This window comes from Penicillium lagena (genome assembly GCF_028827675.1).
Source record: "Penicillium lagena strain IBT 129212 chromosome Unknown utg000001l_segment0_segment0, whole genome shotgun sequence".
Lineage (NCBI taxonomy): Eukaryota > Fungi > Ascomycota > Eurotiomycetes > Eurotiales > Aspergillaceae > Penicillium > Penicillium lagena.
The window spans coordinates 2,901,146-2,917,295 of NW_026623222.1; the positions used below are offsets into that span (position 1 = coordinate 2,901,146).

General features: G+C 52.1%; 5 protein-coding genes across 5 annotated transcripts; 1 reads left to right on the plus strand and 4 right to left on the minus strand.

Annotated features, from left to right (window-relative positions):
* Window positions 1–2,789: 2,789 nt before the first annotated feature.
* mdm12 (ERMES complex subunit MDM12) lies at window positions 2,790–4,034 on the plus strand (the record flags this gene model as incomplete). The annotated part of the gene is made up of 1 exon (XM_056973183.1): window positions 2,790–4,034. The coding sequence occupies one exon, from the start codon at window positions 2,790–2,792 to the stop codon at window positions 4,032–4,034; it is 1,245 nt and encodes a 414-aa protein (XP_056838300.1).
* Window positions 4,035–4,440: 406 nt separating this feature from the next.
* Window positions 4,441–5,366, minus strand: N7510_001257 (putative BAP31 domain protein; the record flags this gene model as incomplete). The annotated part of the gene is made up of 4 exons (XM_056973184.1): window positions 4,441–4,819; window positions 4,882–4,985; window positions 5,040–5,174; window positions 5,346–5,366. 4 exons carry the CDS (start codon window positions 5,364–5,366, stop codon window positions 4,441–4,443), a joined length of 639 nt encoding a protein of 212 aa, XP_056838301.1.
* Window positions 5,367–6,008: 642 nt separating this feature from the next.
* Window positions 6,009–8,280, minus strand: dus3 (tRNA dihydrouridine synthase DUS3; the record flags this gene model as incomplete). The annotated part of the gene is made up of 3 exons (XM_056973185.1): window positions 6,009–6,090; window positions 6,144–8,033; window positions 8,084–8,280. The coding sequence occupies 3 exons, from the start codon at window positions 8,278–8,280 to the stop codon at window positions 6,009–6,011; spliced, it is 2,169 nt and encodes a 722-aa protein (XP_056838302.1).
* Window positions 8,281–9,179: 899 nt separating this feature from the next.
* Window positions 9,180–11,761, minus strand: N7510_001259 (glycoside hydrolase family 31 protein; the record flags this gene model as incomplete). The annotated part of the gene is made up of 5 exons (XM_056973186.1): window positions 9,180–9,254; window positions 9,461–10,476; window positions 10,533–10,755; window positions 10,813–10,925; window positions 10,993–11,761. 5 exons carry the CDS (start codon window positions 11,759–11,761, stop codon window positions 9,180–9,182), a joined length of 2,196 nt encoding a protein of 731 aa, XP_056838303.1.
* A 1,064-nt stretch (window positions 11,762–12,825) lies between these two features.
* Window positions 12,826–15,786, minus strand: N7510_001260 (putative serine/threonine protein kinase (Kin4); the record flags this gene model as incomplete). The annotated part of the gene is made up of 1 exon (XM_056973187.1): window positions 12,826–15,786. One exon carries the CDS (start codon window positions 15,784–15,786, stop codon window positions 12,826–12,828), a length of 2,961 nt encoding a protein of 986 aa, XP_056838304.1.
* Window positions 15,787–16,150: the final 364 nt, after the last annotated feature.

The window sequence follows — 16,150 nt, forward strand, 5'->3', positions numbered from 1 at the left end:
CTTTCTGTTGGACCCTGGACCCAATCGTAAGCCTATTTATCTAGCCAGTTTGCTCTAGACCTGTCGAAGGTGGTTCTGCGGCTTTTATAGTTCCAAACCAAGGAGGCATTCGATAGTTCTATCGACAAAACATCCTTGGTTCACTGAGGTCTGATTGATGGCATCCAGACGACATTGACAAGTCTCATCCTGTAAAGTCAAGGCTCCGCCATGGGGGCAATGGTAGATAGGAGACATCTGGCTTTGGTTATATCTCCTATTTCTCGTACTATAGCATGATATCGCCCAGTGTTGGTCTGATGTGCAATCTGATTTGCCAGAAGGCGAGATTGTTGGTATTTCTGCATATGAACCCCGGGTATTGCACTAAGCATTTCAGGTATGATATCAAGTGCTCCCTCAGGGGAGACCAAGTCGGGCCTAGTTGGCCAACTATATTCCAGCAATTCATCGGTCCCTACTCTGTTCTTAAATTATCAGTCAGGGCCTTGCACACCATCTGCCATGACGATCAGCATAGCCTGCAGTCTGCCCTGTTGGGATGGGCGCCGTGTCCAAAAGTTTCCAATTAAGAAATCTTCTATCGCATCACAATGTTGGACGAGGAGGCCACTGACTCGCTCGTTAAATATAACAGCACATGTGCACTGGCTGGAGCGCCTCGAAGAATTCGGCCATGGATGGTCCGAGCCTCTAATCCTTAGTCTATTTCCGGTTTGGACCGTCCGTTGCCCTACGCCCCATAATGTGACTGCGCCGCATAGTCCGCCGATTTAAACTGCAGGCACAAAGTCTTATAAAGTCAGACTTTGGTCCCCTCCTCGAATTTTCCTTTGAGCCAACCTACGCATTGATCACTTGCTTCACTTTGCGACCCCTTGCCGGGAAATCCAGACCATTTTAAACAGCTGCTTTCCCCTACCATAATGTGCTCCGTGTACATCTACATCTATGATTGTGGCTGTGAGAGAAAACAAGGGTAAGATTCGAGAACTCCCTTTCTTTTCAAGCTGATAGTTAATGCATTCAAGGGGACTTATTCGTTGTGCAAAATACGCAACGAAAGATTGCCCCGGCATCAAGGAGCACATCCGTCGAAGAGACGGGTACAACTGCCCTTGGCATTAACCATGGTCAGATTTGAAGCGATCATCTTGTTCGAATTTGCGTTCGCTAACAAGACAGTTGAGGCGCCAGAAGAGTTGCATGTGCGGGGTTATAGTCTGCTCGAGGCCGTTTTCAGCGTACTTACGACTTGTCCTACTCGTGGCCTTCGAAAATGTCTGAATTGTTTCTGTTGCTAGCACTGAGTGGCTTGCAGGCGGCGTTTCCGTGTCTGTTGTGGCTTCGCTCTTTTCCTACCTCTTTAGGATCGTCTCTTGTTCTTTCCTGCTCGAATGCATTTTCAGGGACTAGGTTAGCGTTTTTAGCTTCGATTCTTGTGTTTTCATAATCTAAGGATTCATAAAAACTTTTTTTATTAGGATGCCTCGTCTGTTTACTTCTCAACATGGTTCTTCCATTTTATCTGGCTTACAAGTCGCTGCCCATCCACTTTCTGGTTCATATTTAACCGTGTTGAAATGAAAAGCCGAAATAGCGGAGACGTCCATCACTACTGTTCTGCCACCAGATCGCACGAACCAGCTCGATTTCGAGCCAAGTTAATTTGAAATTGTGATTCATCCAGGTCCGTTGCCGTGATCAGCGATGGATTACATTTCAATAGCAAATCACGCAACTTGTGGAGGGCATCTTTGGCGGGAACTGCCGCGGGCAACACTATGTGTGAAGTAGCAGGGGTATTCGCATTACGGCTGTTAGGCGTCCAATTGGATTTAAGAAAGCCGGGTTCCGGTGGGGAGCTGACGAATGCGCAGCCAGGAGAAAGAACAAAAAGATTCTGTGGCTTATTAGCCGCTGCAGGGATCTTTGGATACCGATCTAAAGCCAGTACGTAGACCGTCAAGGTCCGCGATCTACGCAGTGGAGTGAGCAAGGGCCATAGAAGTGCCGTCAGAAGTTCACTGCCTCCGAAGGATACTATTTGTATATGAATAAGAGGATGTTTTAAGAGGTACGTCTCCTTCCAGCATGTGTGCCTTCTTTGTTTCCACTGACTAGATCGATCTTAAACACTCAAGAGGTCTCTGAACTCATAATATTGGCGATCGACGCCAGTGACGAGGGTAGTTTAGTTAACGCCGAAGCCCCGTGCACTAGCTTGGGTCGCGACCACCTTAACATGGGGGGGGGAGGAGTCAAGGAACAAGGAACGACAGGATTGTTACCACTTTGAGAAGGAGTCAAGATCTTCTCTTTGTTTGATGTTTGGTGATGACTGTATTGAAATTTGGCAAAAGAAGGCAGCGCATGGTACCCGCATACGCGACCAGTCAGCTGATATTGGGATTAGAGTATTTATATTGAGCTTAACGCTCTGATGCTCTCGGAAATCGGTGCTCATCTTCATGTTCCCTCCTGTGGAGTTGATGCGAGTTGAAAGTGAGCAATGCGGTAACTATACTTCAAATATACATCCAGAAATTGCCTCGCGTATGTACTAGATACGGCTCGAAGAGTCTTGTCTCTTAACATGATTATGATTAACCAATATAACCATTTTATCATTCTATCTTTCACATCATGCAACCTACGAGCTGCTGAAAAGTAGCGATGGCTGTTTTTGTTTCTTGGGTGAGCAGTCACCTGCCATCACGTGTTCCGGCGCGATTTGAGTCCCCCAAGCTCCGCCGCCTCGACGATCAAGCTACACCCATGCAGATGTGATGTCCATCGAAGTCGACTGGGGCGCCGCCACCTCTGGCCCAGACGGAGAAGCGCTGGCGGAGCGCATCCGCTCGTTCGTCCACGACAAATTCCAAGAAGTGCCTCTACCGCGCTTCATCCGGTCCGTGCAGGTGCACTCGTTCGAGTTCGGGACGATCGCGCCAGATCTTGAAATCAAAGACTTCTGCGAGCCATTTCCCGATTTCTACGAAGAAGACGACGATGACACCGATACCTCTGCGGCGTCTGAGGATCTCAGCTCCGAGCACGTCCACCAATGGACGGGCCGTCACGCTGACCTCCACGATTTCGAAGAAACACAATACTCCGGCAATGGATTCCAACCCTCCGCACTCCGCTCCCCGCTACCCCTGGGCGACCATTTGAATCACCATTTCATGCCCCGTGCCGGTACACCGGGTATCCCCGGCGGCACGTCGACGCTCGGGTACCACCTGATGTCGCTGGGCGGGCTATCAGGCTCGCAAACACCACTCGCGGCCGTTGCAGGCGGCACCCCGTTCGCAAGCGGGTGGTCCGACTCTGGCGCAGGGAGCAGGAGACCATCGGCACCCCGCACGTCCAATATGCGAAACGAAACCGATATCGACACGTCCAATACCTCCGCATCGCGGCCCTCCACAGCAAACACACATCAGACAAGCAGTAATGCCTCAAATCGCAACAGCGCCGACATGGGTGATACACAGCAGCAGTCAGCGGAGTCTCTTCCCGGAGCAGGACAGCAGCTCCCTATTCCGCCGCGTATGCGTGAACCGCGACCCGAAGACTTCCAGGTGCTCTGCCACGCCAAATACGCAGGCGATGTGCGCATGTCACTGACAGCAGAGATTCTACTCGACTACCCGATGCCCAGCTTCGTGGGCCTGCCCTTAAAGCTAAACGTCACTGGCATCACATTCGACGGCGTGGCTGTCGTCGCGTATATCCGCAAGCGCGTCCACTTTTGCTTTCTGTCCCCGGAGGATGCAGACGCGCTGCTCGGCTCGGAGGCCCAGAGCCAGAACCCTAGCGAAGATGGCCGGCCTCGGTCTGGCGGTGATCAGAAACGGCAGGGGGGTTTACTGCAGGAAATTCGGGTCGAGAGCGAGATCGGTCGCAAGGAGGACGGCAAGCAGGTCTTGAAGAATGTTGGCAAGGTAGAACGCTTCGTGCTCGCGCAGGTGCGCCGCATTTTCGAAGAGGAATTGGTCTATCCCAGCTTCTGGACCTTTCTTATTTGAACCTCCTTATTCTTCTTCTTCCACACGATTCTAGATCAACCGATGTATTAATTACGAATAACGCACGTGGTGTTTATGACCCGAGATTTTATTTCCAGAATGCAAGATATTCCCCTCCATGTCAACTATCTATGCATCTTTGAGAAACGCGAGGATGACCTCTGTATCATCCTCCAGCCTACAACACAAAACTTCAGCCTCTACCGCATCCTGAACTCCCCTATAGCAGCGAACAAGGCCGTAATCCATCAACGGTACTTATGATTCGGTTCTCCAAGAAGATCCGGTCGTTGGTGGACAAGAATCTGAACTCAAGAAAAGCGTACATACTCTTTGAGATCGTAACGGGAGCCGATATCCGATAATTGTGCACAATATCGTAACAGTGCAATTGACAAGAGGATCTTTACGAGTCCTTCTTGTTCTGCTCGCCCTTCTTGCCAGCGACCTGGTCGCCGAGGTTGTGGTATTCGCGAGTCAAGCCCTCGCACTGCTTCTTGAGGGTCTCAATATCGCGGTCCTTGGTCTCGATCTCTTTCTTCAGACGGCCAATCTCACCAACCGAACCAGCCTCCGCGACGCGAGCGGAGTCCTTGCCGCCAGCGTTCTTGTCACCCTCCAGGAGCTTGACGCGGTCCTCCAAGCGAAGAACCTCAAGGATCATGATGTAGGTGCGGTTGAGGATCAGGGAGAGGAAGAGCGTGAAGCCACACAGGTACATATTGCGCTGCGAGTAGAACTTGCGGGCTTGGACCTCCATGCGGTCAGTGCCGAGGTGAGCGGCTCTGCGAAGCGGAAGCAAAGAAAAGTCAACACGTGTCTCCCGATAATAAGATGCACTGCTTACCCGAGTCCATGGCCGTCTTTGGCGAACGCAGACAACTCCTGCTGCACCCGGTACACGCGGTTGACGCTGTCAATGAACAGGATGAGAATGAAGATAAATGTGATCTGGAACTCCTGTCAGAATTGCTCCATATAAGGTACATAGCAGGTAGTTATTACCTTCAAGCCATATTGCAGTTTTGCAATTATTGGACTTTCCGAGATGAAGGCGAAGAGCTTGCGCTTAACGGTGAAGGGTAGAGGGATGATGAGTGCCATGAAGACAACCATCTCCACCACCAAGAGGAGGAACACCTGCGAAAAACGAGCAGTTAGTCAATGGTTCTGGAGGAGAGGTACGAGACGTGTCCGTGTTCGTGGAGCATGCCGCTGCGAACGCCAGGCTACAGCGATAGCCGGTGAACAGGAAGAAGGTACTGGGCGATGGGAAGGGAAAGATTCCGGGGGAGAGTAGGCGACACATACAAGACTGTAGTAGAGAGTCATGGTGTCGCAGGAATAGGTCGGACGTTTAAGCTTGAGGTTGTGGTTGGAGCCAAAGGGGGCGGGGGTGGAGGGAGCTTGAAAGCTAGAGGACAACAAGTAAACAAAATGCCCAAGAAGAGAAATGGGCTGGCAGAGAGGTAGCCACACACGAACCGTTTGGAAGTAATACAGTGCTGGTCGTGGTCAGCAGAGGCGTGGGAGAGAACTGCGAGGTGGGAAGAAAAGCAGGGAAGCAGAAAAGGTGATCGTTGATGGGAGAACTTCCACAACTTGGCCAGAAGACGTCATCGTCTGGAGATGCACGTGACTGTGAACGTTTTTGATCTATAATGCACCGATTTATGGAATCGTGGCCAATATAAATCTTATGGTATTTCAGACTGATTATTAGTTACTCGGTTGACTTATCACAGTATTTCTATGTCAACAAAGAGACTTATCCTAATTGATCCTCCTAATTGATCCAGGAAAGCAGACCAATGGAATTTGTTCTTTCTTTTGAAGCTCTTTTGCTGCTCAAAATGTTCTCTAAGCTTGAGCTCTAACGGTAAGACAATGCTCAGTGAGCAGGCCGTACACATGAAAGGTCATGTATCCTCTAACTCGTCAGTTTGAATTTGGTATGTATGTACACGACCCATTTTAACCCTCTGCCTCATACGAATTCGACTTGTGTTTGGGCTCAAACTTGAAGTCCTTGTGAGCAGGGCCCAGGAACATCTCCCTATAACATCAGTTAGTATCGAGGCCAATCCTTCCAATTGGCAAAAAACGTACGTGATCTTAATCCAGTCCTTGTAGTTTCCACTGGCCATGAGCGTCTCCAGCTCATTCCGCCCCTTGAAAGCCGGGGGTCGGTCGTTGATCTGCGGAGGAAGATACTCGAGTAGACCGATGGGGGTGTAGCGATAGGCAAAGCTGAGCCACTCCAGCAGGAAGCGTCGGGTCGTGCCCACGCCATGCTCATCGGATCCCCACGCTTCCAGACCGTACTTGGCGAATTTCTCGATGAAGCCCAAGCGCTCAGAGGCGGATTTATCCAGATACTGACCTGTCTGGATCTCCTCGAAGATCCACGGTTTGATCAGTGCACCCCGGGCTACCATTACCGTGTCCACGCCGGCATTGTTGACATGGTTATCATAGTCCACGTGGGAGTAGCAGTCACCATTGCCGAGGAAGTATGTCTTTCCTCCATTGGGCTGGTGGCGCGCGTCTGGCTCGCGGATCGTGTCGGTGACAATGTCCTTCTTTTCGCCCAGACGCTTGATGAGCGCGGCACATTCCGCGATGTATCCCCAGTCTGCCCGTCTTGTGTACCGCTGCTGTCTGCTGCGTCCATGTAGAGTAATAGCTGCAGCCCCGGGAGGCCCAAGATTCAGGACACTTGACTCGTAGCCTCCCAGAACAAGACGCTCGACAAGTTTCTGTGCAGTAGGAGCGTTGTCTTTGGTTCCCATCCGGATCTTGACAGTGATTGGAATCTCCTGCGACACGGTGTTCATACCGCGAATGATCTTCTCCAACTTCGAGTGATGGTCTAGAAGAGCGGATCCTGCTCCGTCGCGGAAAACAAGCTCGATAGGGCAGCCACAATTCAAATCAATGACACGCAGATGAGGAGTGAACTTGGACAGCACCTCCGTGGCCTTGAGGGCCTGCCAAGGCTTATTAGCGGTAATCTGCGCACCAAATTTGCAGTCTTTGGAGTTGTCGTAGTCCTGGACGATGTTGTCGCCGGGAGTGATAGACGGAGGAAGCATTTCTGACTCGTGCGCCTTGAGCAGAGTCCATTCTGACTTTGAGCCTTGGATCAACGGCATGCTCATCGCCATCTCCGAGTAAGTGAATTGCGCTCCTAGATCCCCGCACAGCCGCCTGAAGGGCATATTGCCCTGCGTAGTCAAAGGTGCCAGAGCAGGAGTCTCCGGGCCAAAGTAGATACGTCTCTTCTCTGAAGGTAAAAAAGGCGGTTCGGTATACTGAGCCCGAAGCTCCTCCATTTCTTCCTTTGCTTCAACTTTTTCAGTCCCTTCCTCAGCCTGGGGTCGGCTATGAAGCTGTTTCTCCAGCTCGCGACTCGTCTCGTTGAGAAAATTGTTGTAGGCATCAGCACGAGGTGTCTTCTCCCTCTTTCTTGCCAGCGCAAGCTTATCATCGTACGAAACGATATTCACCAGCCCATCGGCCGTCGCATATGGCACGCGTGGAACTGCCTTTTGCTTGCGCGCTTCATCCTCCACCAGAACCAATTCCTTCCGACCATCCGCAGTATCTCTCTCTTTCGAGTGTGATCCAACCATGCGGCATTTCCAGCCGGAGTAGCATTTCCCCAGTGCATCCCAGACCGGACAGAGGCCATCGAACGTCGTGAGGTCCTCCCGCTTGTGTTCTTTCAAGTATGTGCGCAGGTCATGTTCGAGTCGGCAGGTATCACCAAATCTGCATTCACCTGGCGAGAATTCGGGTGCGAATGTCCTCGAAGCACAAAGTCCCTTTGCGTCCTCGGACCTGCCGAAACTCCGGTTCGTGTTCTGGCCCTTTTGTTTGTTCTTTTTCTTTCCCTTCTTCCCATCCTCGCGGTCTGCATGCGACGCAGCTTCTGCTGCATCGTCGGCGGGGGCATCTTCGGCTGGTTGAGGTTTGGGTGTCGAGTGAATTAGGTACCTAGGAATTGTGAGTAACCGTACACAATTCTGGAAGGTCGAATAATTTACTCTTTTTTGATAGGCGCAATGCCTCGGTCGCGCAGACTGCGAGTATCCTCCTTCACCTCTTTGTCGTCCAGCCGGGCCTTTTTGGAGGGAGGCTCTTCGACACCGGAGTTACCGTTGGCAGCGTCGTGCTTGGGGGTATCTGCGGGCGCAGCATTGTCGACCGCCGGGGGCAGCACCGGTGCAGATTCGGAGACCATGGCTGGCGGACCTGTTCGTTGACAGTTGAAATACAGTCGTCGGAACTGTAGAGGCACGTAGGCACGGCGAAGAGATTGGCTGTTGGTTATCGCCAAAAAACTGAAAAATGTGGAGAGCTGTTTGCACTGTTTGCATCCGAACTATACATATTGGCAGTGGTCGACAGGGACTCTACCACACTTGTTCCTCTTTCAATATGGAATTTGACAAAACTCTTTCTCCCGCGCCTCCGGAAGGAGACCACTCTACTGTCCTTATCACGGAACAAGTCCTGCCATTTCAGCCTCGTCCGACTAAGAACTGGCGGAGTTCGAGGCGGGCCAATCTCGGATATGAGCCTTTTTCCATCGCGGATTTGCCTGGAGTGAAGAGATTGCCTTATAATTTAGTTTCTCTTATCTTGTGAGAAATCGTAATTTCATCTCCTAGTAGCCCCAGTTTGTCTCATTAAGAACTTTGGCTAGCACTCTCCCTGCAGACCCAATACTTGGTGAATAATCCTCAATTCAAATAACTATCTTTCGCTTGCCTATTTGAAGGCCATTTGTATTGTCACTTTTTTCCCCTGAGGGAGTATCTATGAAAGATTTCAGTACCCCTGACCTCCGGGCTTTCATATAATCATTGTACAATCTCAACGAGGACAAGAGAATAATTCCAAGAATGAAAAGTCAACCATATACCGTCAGTTCCGTGGTACAGAATATGAATAGACACAATGCAATTAACTAAACATAAGGATCAAATACATCCATGGTTGTTCCGAACCCCTTCTTTCCTATGTTACGAGGAGGGTCATAGAATGGATTTTCCCCGCCCTCGTATAAGAAATCGTCAATTTCCCTATAGTTCGGCTTTTTGATTCGCGATTAAAATGCTAGATCCACTAGTAAGCAAGTTATTGACTCATATATCTAGTATCATTAACTGCGATACACTCCTCGGTGGTGTTGTCAAACCATCGAAAGAGAATCTGGCGGATGGTAAAGATAATGAGTGGTGCAACCACGGAGCTACTATCTGCATTCATAGACTCGACGATAGTCACTAATTCCCGGTTGGTATCTGTCCTACTGCGCATGACGGGACCGCGTTTGGCAGCACTGCATTTGACAGCACCTCGGTTTCCTGCTATCTGTGACTATGCCTCTATTTCTCAGACGCAAAAAGACTCTCCACCCCGGAGACAGAAACACTGCCCGCCTTGTCCTCCAATGACACCCTCTTCACCTCCTTGCCATAAACCACCAACGTCGCCGACACTCCCAGGGCTCCATGGGAAACAGTCACTTCACCCTTCTTCCGATCAGTGCGCATCTCAATAGAGACACCCTCATTTTTCGTCTGCTCTCCACCAAAATATTCAAATTTCGACTCCTCGACATCCCAGCTGGGGTACACCTCAATGACCACATGAGGCTGCCAATGCTTCACCCACTTGGCGTTTCCCTGGTAAATATCTCCGCGCGGCACAATGGCTCCTTCGCGGACATAGACAGGAATAGATTCCAGATTGTGCTGAACACTCGCCGTGCTCCCACCCTCATAAACGGCCGTCTTGTTCCAATACTCGAGGAACCGCGTGCCGCGCGGGAAGTAGACGTCTCGCTGGCCGCCAGCTGAGATGATAGGCGCAACCAGGAAGGACGGGCCGAAGGCGTACGAGTCCGTCGCGTTGCGAACAGCCAGACTATCATCCTCGGGGTATTCCAGGAACAAGGCCCGGATAGCCGGGATGCCTGTCTGGGTTGCTTCCCAGGTACACGATTTGATATAGGGAATGAGCGAAGTGTGGAAGTTGGCCGTCTGCTTTAGGATGGCCACCAGTCGCGAGGAGTAGTCGTACCAGGGTGTGTGACCCGTTCCAATCATGATCTCGTACACAGGCGAGAAAGCGCTAAAATGCATCCACCGTGCCCACAGCTCCTCAGTAGGTTCGTTGCCCTCGCGCACGTAGCCGCCTGTGTCAGAGCCCCATTGTGAGAAGGCGATGAGGCCCGCTCGGATGCCGGATGCGACCGTGTAGGCCAGTCCCTGGAAGTTGGAGTGTGAGTCGCCGTTCCAGACTGCCGTTCGGGCACGGGAGCGGTCAAATGCTGAGCGAGCGAAGTTGTAGAAGTTGTTGCCCCAGGTGCGTTTCATGTTGGTGTGGACTAGGTCCTCGAAGAGCGGTTGTTGGATGTTTTGTTCGAAGACTGTGATTCTGATGAGATTGGGAGATTTGGAGGTTGTATTTAGAGGAGTCACTTACACGGCATTTCTCCCTCCTCGCCGCGGTCGATCTTATACCCTTTCACGCCCAGCTCGGTAAAGGCGGAAAGACGGTCAAGGAAGTAATTGTACGCATTCGGGATGGACAGATTCAGGGCTGGTCCTTCGAAGGTCTCTGCGGTATAACCCGGGAACAGCCAGTCGTGTGCAATAGATGCATTGTATAGTTCCGTATTGAGGAAGGCTCTGTTGGCAGCCCAAACCTAGAACATCCCGCATTAGACTCATCGCATTCTGGTCTTTGCGATATGCTAACCCACCTGGAAATCAAATCCCCACGCGGTCAAATTGGCAATGAACTCCTTAGGAGTAGGATAAAACTTGGGATCGAAGTCGAAATTGCCCCAGGACATATTTCCCGTCCCAAACGGCCCTATAGCAAGAATTCATCAGTGTCTGAATCACACTTACCAACCGACCAGATATAGATAAACACTTACGATCCGCAAAAAACGAAGTCGCCCTGATGCGATTATAGTAGAGATGATTAATAACATCATAATAATTCTCCTGGGCATTATGCACGCCGCTATGAAAGTCTTCCTCGAAATCATCCGACCAAAAGGTCGGCCCAAACGCGGCGTCGGGTGGCATTTCGATCCTCGCCGAGAGGGCCGTATACTCCTTGATGACAGACTTGAAGTCACCCTTAGCAGCGGGCATTATAATATAGTAGACCAAGCTGGTGGTATTGAAAACGAACTGGGCCTGGCCTGGAACTGAGAAATCGAAGGAGCCCATGCGGTTCGTGTCGGCGTAGACGCCGTATCCGGCTGATGTGAGGAAAAAGGGCGCGCGGGCGTTGGACCAGTTTATACCTACCTCGTTGCCGACACCCAGGAGTTGGAATTCGACGCCGTTGTTGGTTATTTGTTCCGACCATGGGTATTCCCAGACGCCGTAGAAGAGGTCGGAGGGCGCAGTGGTGAACCGGGCTCCGGTGAAAGAGGAGGTGCTGTTGACGGTGACTTTCACGACTTGCGGGGTGAGGTGCTGCCATTGGATGTGGCCACCATTGTGTGCAATGGTGCCTGATTCAGAGGCAGAGATGGGGACTGTAGAGGTATTCGATGGGCCCGCTAGAACTGCCGAGTTGTGGACTGTGATGCCATTGTCGCGGAACTGGAGCGAGAACGGCTTGTTTGTGCCGCTGGTAGCCCCTAGATTGGCACAAGACGCTGCGAGCAGAAGCGTGGATAGGAGCCCCATAGTGTTTGCAATTGTGTGGAGAGCACGTAGTATCAGGGGAGTGAGTCGAGCTGTATAAATAGAGCTTGGGTTTTCGGGTTCTACGTGATAGGCAGGGGAAATGAAACTCCGTCAGACCTGAGATCGACAGGTATTTTGCATGCTTCCAGTAAGTTGGGTGAGAAGCCTCTCGAGTTTCTCCGTCGGCATAGATCCGACAATGCCTCGATCGAGGTTCAGTAGCTCCACTGTTGAATCCTTGTGCGGGGAGACTTTTGGGCCGGGTTGATCCAGCGATGGAATCAGCCTGAATGCATTACCCGTGCAGATCATCTCCATCCATAGGCGTGATTACAAGCACGGGGCTGGCTGGAGGAAACAAGGTCTTGGTAGGCAATGGATTCCTTCCTTTTGGGGAATTTCTTGGGTTCGGTGGATTAAGACCGAGGGGGAAATTGAGGTTCACGAGCTCGATTCAATTATCCTGACAGAATCCTCTCGTATGAGACAATTCACCTACATAAGTTAAGAAAGGTACACAAAGCCAAACACAGAGGAAACTAAGAAATGCTCTCTGAACAACTTAGAGAAACACACAGAACAGGCTCCCACTTTACAGCCAGAGGATAATAATGATGACAGGAGAAGGAGAAAGGAGATGTAGGAGACACACACACGAAAAGAAACAATGGACATTAAAAGCAAGGGGAAATGTATTCAAACAAAAGAAAAAAATGAAAAATTGACACAGGATGCTAGATAATTAATCAGACAATCAATCACCTCGGACAAGGAGGCAAATCGATATCTCCATGCATAGACGAGACAGAACAAGGCAGGGACAAAAGCAGTTGTGGGTATCACATGGTATCCAAGCAAACTGGGGACGAGGAGCTTGAATTCTGGTTCTGAGAAGATCAAAGCTTAAAGAAATTGCTGGGCCCATGCAGCCATGTTCCGAGGTAATTGGCTCTGTGCAAGTCGACTGAGATGGATGCTCCGGTCTTCTGTGACGGAACAAGAACAAAGGCTCAACTCCCTGGCTCCGGCAAAAGACTGAGGATCCAGGTCAAGATCCAAAGAATCTACCGGTCATCACCAGCCCTCGACTTGGCACGTCGCCGGAAGAAATCCATAACTTTGCGCGCTGCGCCAGAGCTACCCGAGTGATGTGACGGATCGCGCTCATACTCATAGGCATCGGCGAATTTGCGGTTGTTCTTCTGCAAGACACCAGGCCCACGACCATACCGACCAGCCTGCATCGACTGGCGGGGCAGACTGTCATAACCGCCGTGGTAGTCGTCGTAGTAGTTCGGTGTCGACTGGTAGGTATAGTGATTGCCCGAGTATTGATCTCTGTGAACGTTTTCCTCCGACACATCCTGGTCGTTAAACTGGGACCCGAGCACTGCGAATTGTTGGTCGATCTGAGCTTCGTAGCTGACCGGCTCGTTGGTCGATATATCCTCTCCGGGACCCTCGCTGACCATTCCCATAGCATCTTGCGTTCCGTAGCTGGTTGCACGGTTCCGAGTAGACTGGGTAGGCCCCGTTGCTGGTCGTTGCTGGCCACTAGGATCCACAGTGCGGGGTGTCTGGTATGGATCTTCAGATGTTTGGGATCGACCAGAAGAGGAAAGTCGGAAGGAGAAAGATGGTGGAAGAAGGGAGAACCGCCGAGAGCGACCCTCAGTACCAGCCTGACTGGTCTTGCGGCTATGCGAATATTGCATGGAGCGCCTCGAATCCATGGACGATCGAGAATCCTGACTGGGAAGAGCTTCCTTCATGCTGGTCGGAGGGTAGCGCTTGTCATTCCGCGTACGGGGTGCACTCTGTTGTGGACCGCGTCCACTCAAGATCGAGCCGGACCGTCCGAATAATTTCTCGCTAATGCTTGAAACAGTGCTCGACCGCTTGTGGCCCTTGGGTGGGTCCTGGCGAGGCGTCGGGTTGAAAGAGGATGGCAACTGCTGTACACTGGGGCGGCCAACCGACGAGTCTTGAAGATCCATTAATTGCTTACTCCTTGGCTGTGCCAGACGAGCCTGTGTGTTAGTGGCAGTGACCGTGGGTGCCACGGGTTGACCGTAAGAGCCTCGAGATGGCAAGCGACCAGTATGGAAAGAGGCCATCGAGCCACCTGTGGCGGGCCGTGTTTGCGCTCCAGTGGCTGTAACATTGTCCGAGGCTGCATGAGGCAAGACAGGACGTTCTGAGATAGTTGTTTCGTCCTGCGGTGAAGCTGGGCCCCGACTCGAGGACTCACCAAACTCTCGAGCAGTCTGTGATTGAGGGGCGACATACTCAACCTGGACTGTTCTCCGCTTGGCGTCTCGGGGTGTCTTGGATTTCTCGGTTGGGGATTCCTGTGAGACATCTCCCGAATGATGGCTGAGACCACCAACGGGTGCCACGTTGCTATGGTGAGTCTTTGGTGGCTCGCGAACGGAGGCACTGCGATTGAGAGACGGGGCTTCTTGCGATTCGGCAGGTACTGTTGAGGTGGCAATGTCCGCAACGTTGGTTGTACTGCTAGTGATATGCGAAACGATATGCGCGTACTCGCTCAGCCAGCTGTGGCGGGCAACCTCGAACAGGTCTGCTCGTTTCCGCGGGTCAGGGACCAATATCCGTCTCAAAAGATCGCGAGCGTGCGGGGTGACATATTCCGGGAAGGTGAGAGGTGTGGTAACGATGTATTTGTACAAAAGATTGATGTTGTCGCCGTCTGGGTTGGCCGGGTCGTCGTCGAAGGGGAGATATCCAGCCAACATGGCGTACAAGATAACACCACAGCTCCAAACATCGACTTTGCGGCCGGTGTACAGCGAATCACTGACGACCAGTTCGGGGGCCGCATAACAGGGACTACCGCAGCTCGTTTGCATCAAGTCGCCTCGTCGCAGGCCATTGGCATTAGGTTTATCCAGCCGCTTCCGCTTGACGTATTCTTTGTTGGTGAGGTTGTATTCGATTTCTTCGTCAAGCTGATCGGCTGGGTCGAATGTATTGGCGAACCCAAAATCAGTGATGATGATGTTGCGATTGCGGTCGAGCAGCAGATTCTCCAGCTTGAGATCTCGATGTACGATGCCCTTCTTGTGCAGATATCCAACACCCGATACCAATTGTGCAAACAGCCGCCGTGCAGAGTTGTCCTTGAGATACCGCTGGTTTAGGATGTAGTCGAAGAGCTCTCCTCCCGAAGCGTACTCCAGAATGATACCAATGTGACGGTCCGTTTCCACCATTTCATGAAGGCGCACAATGTTCGGGTGCGAAAGATCCCGCAGAATCGAAATTTCGCGGTAGATCTTCGGTAGCCGGGAGGGATTGGACCCCAAAGACTCTCTCCGAATGAGCTTGATGGCCACCTGGATGCTGCCGTCGCGCCTCCAACCCAGTTTCACCTTGCCAAACTCACCCTCACCGAGGGTTTGTCCGAGAATGTAATGCCCAAAAGTGGTCTCCTTGCGTTTGACGGTATTTCCATTGTTGTAGTCATGGCGGCTGCGGTGCCCAGCAACACGGCCACTATCCTCCGAAACAGCCTGTTCAACAAAGCCAGCAGGGGATGCGCCAGCTTGGCGCACCTGTTCTCGCTCTCGGTCCACGACAGGGTCACTGACCACCACGGAATTGATTACTGTGCTCGACTCCTTGATCAATGGCTGACCAGAGGCGTCCTCCATGTCGGGCTTGGGGCTCCTTGTATTCCCACTAGTCTCCCGACTCGACTCCAACACAGGCTCCTGCCGCCGTGACCTGCTCTTCCCATTCCAATCCTCGCGTGAGCGGTCACGGTTTTCCTTGCGGTCGGAGCGGCTCTTGCCGTGTCGGGAACCGGAGACCTTTTCCGACGAGCCGGCCCCGTTCGAGCTGCGATGGTGGTGGGTGGACGATGTTCGCGGCGGCGGAACCGGCGGCGCGCCTAACAGGTCGGGATAATTGGGACGTGCATGTTTAGGGGAAGAAGCTGAGGAAGAAGCGGGCGATGTGTGGGCGGGGAGAGGCAAGGCCGGCTGGCGCGGAGTGCTCATAGCCGAAGAAGCTGCTGGGACTGGCCGGGAATGGCTGTGGAGAAATTAGCGACCGCGTCCCGCGCGCGTCGGCGCCTCTACCCGTACGCACCTTGTCTAGTACTCCGCAAAGCGCTGACGAGACCTGCTTGTCTGACAGTCCGCAGCTTCTGCGAGCACTCGGCACGGAAAGGGGGGCGGGAGCTGGCAGGCCGACGAATGTGCACACGATTTCGGCGCGTGGTTTGAAAAAACACAATTCCTCCTGTAAACGAGTGGCCGACCACACTAGGTGAACGGTCGAGTCGTCAAGTCGTCGAGGGCGCACTGCACATGGCCAAGTTTCGCACGTCAGTAGAGCATTCCCGGTGGGGATCTTATCGGC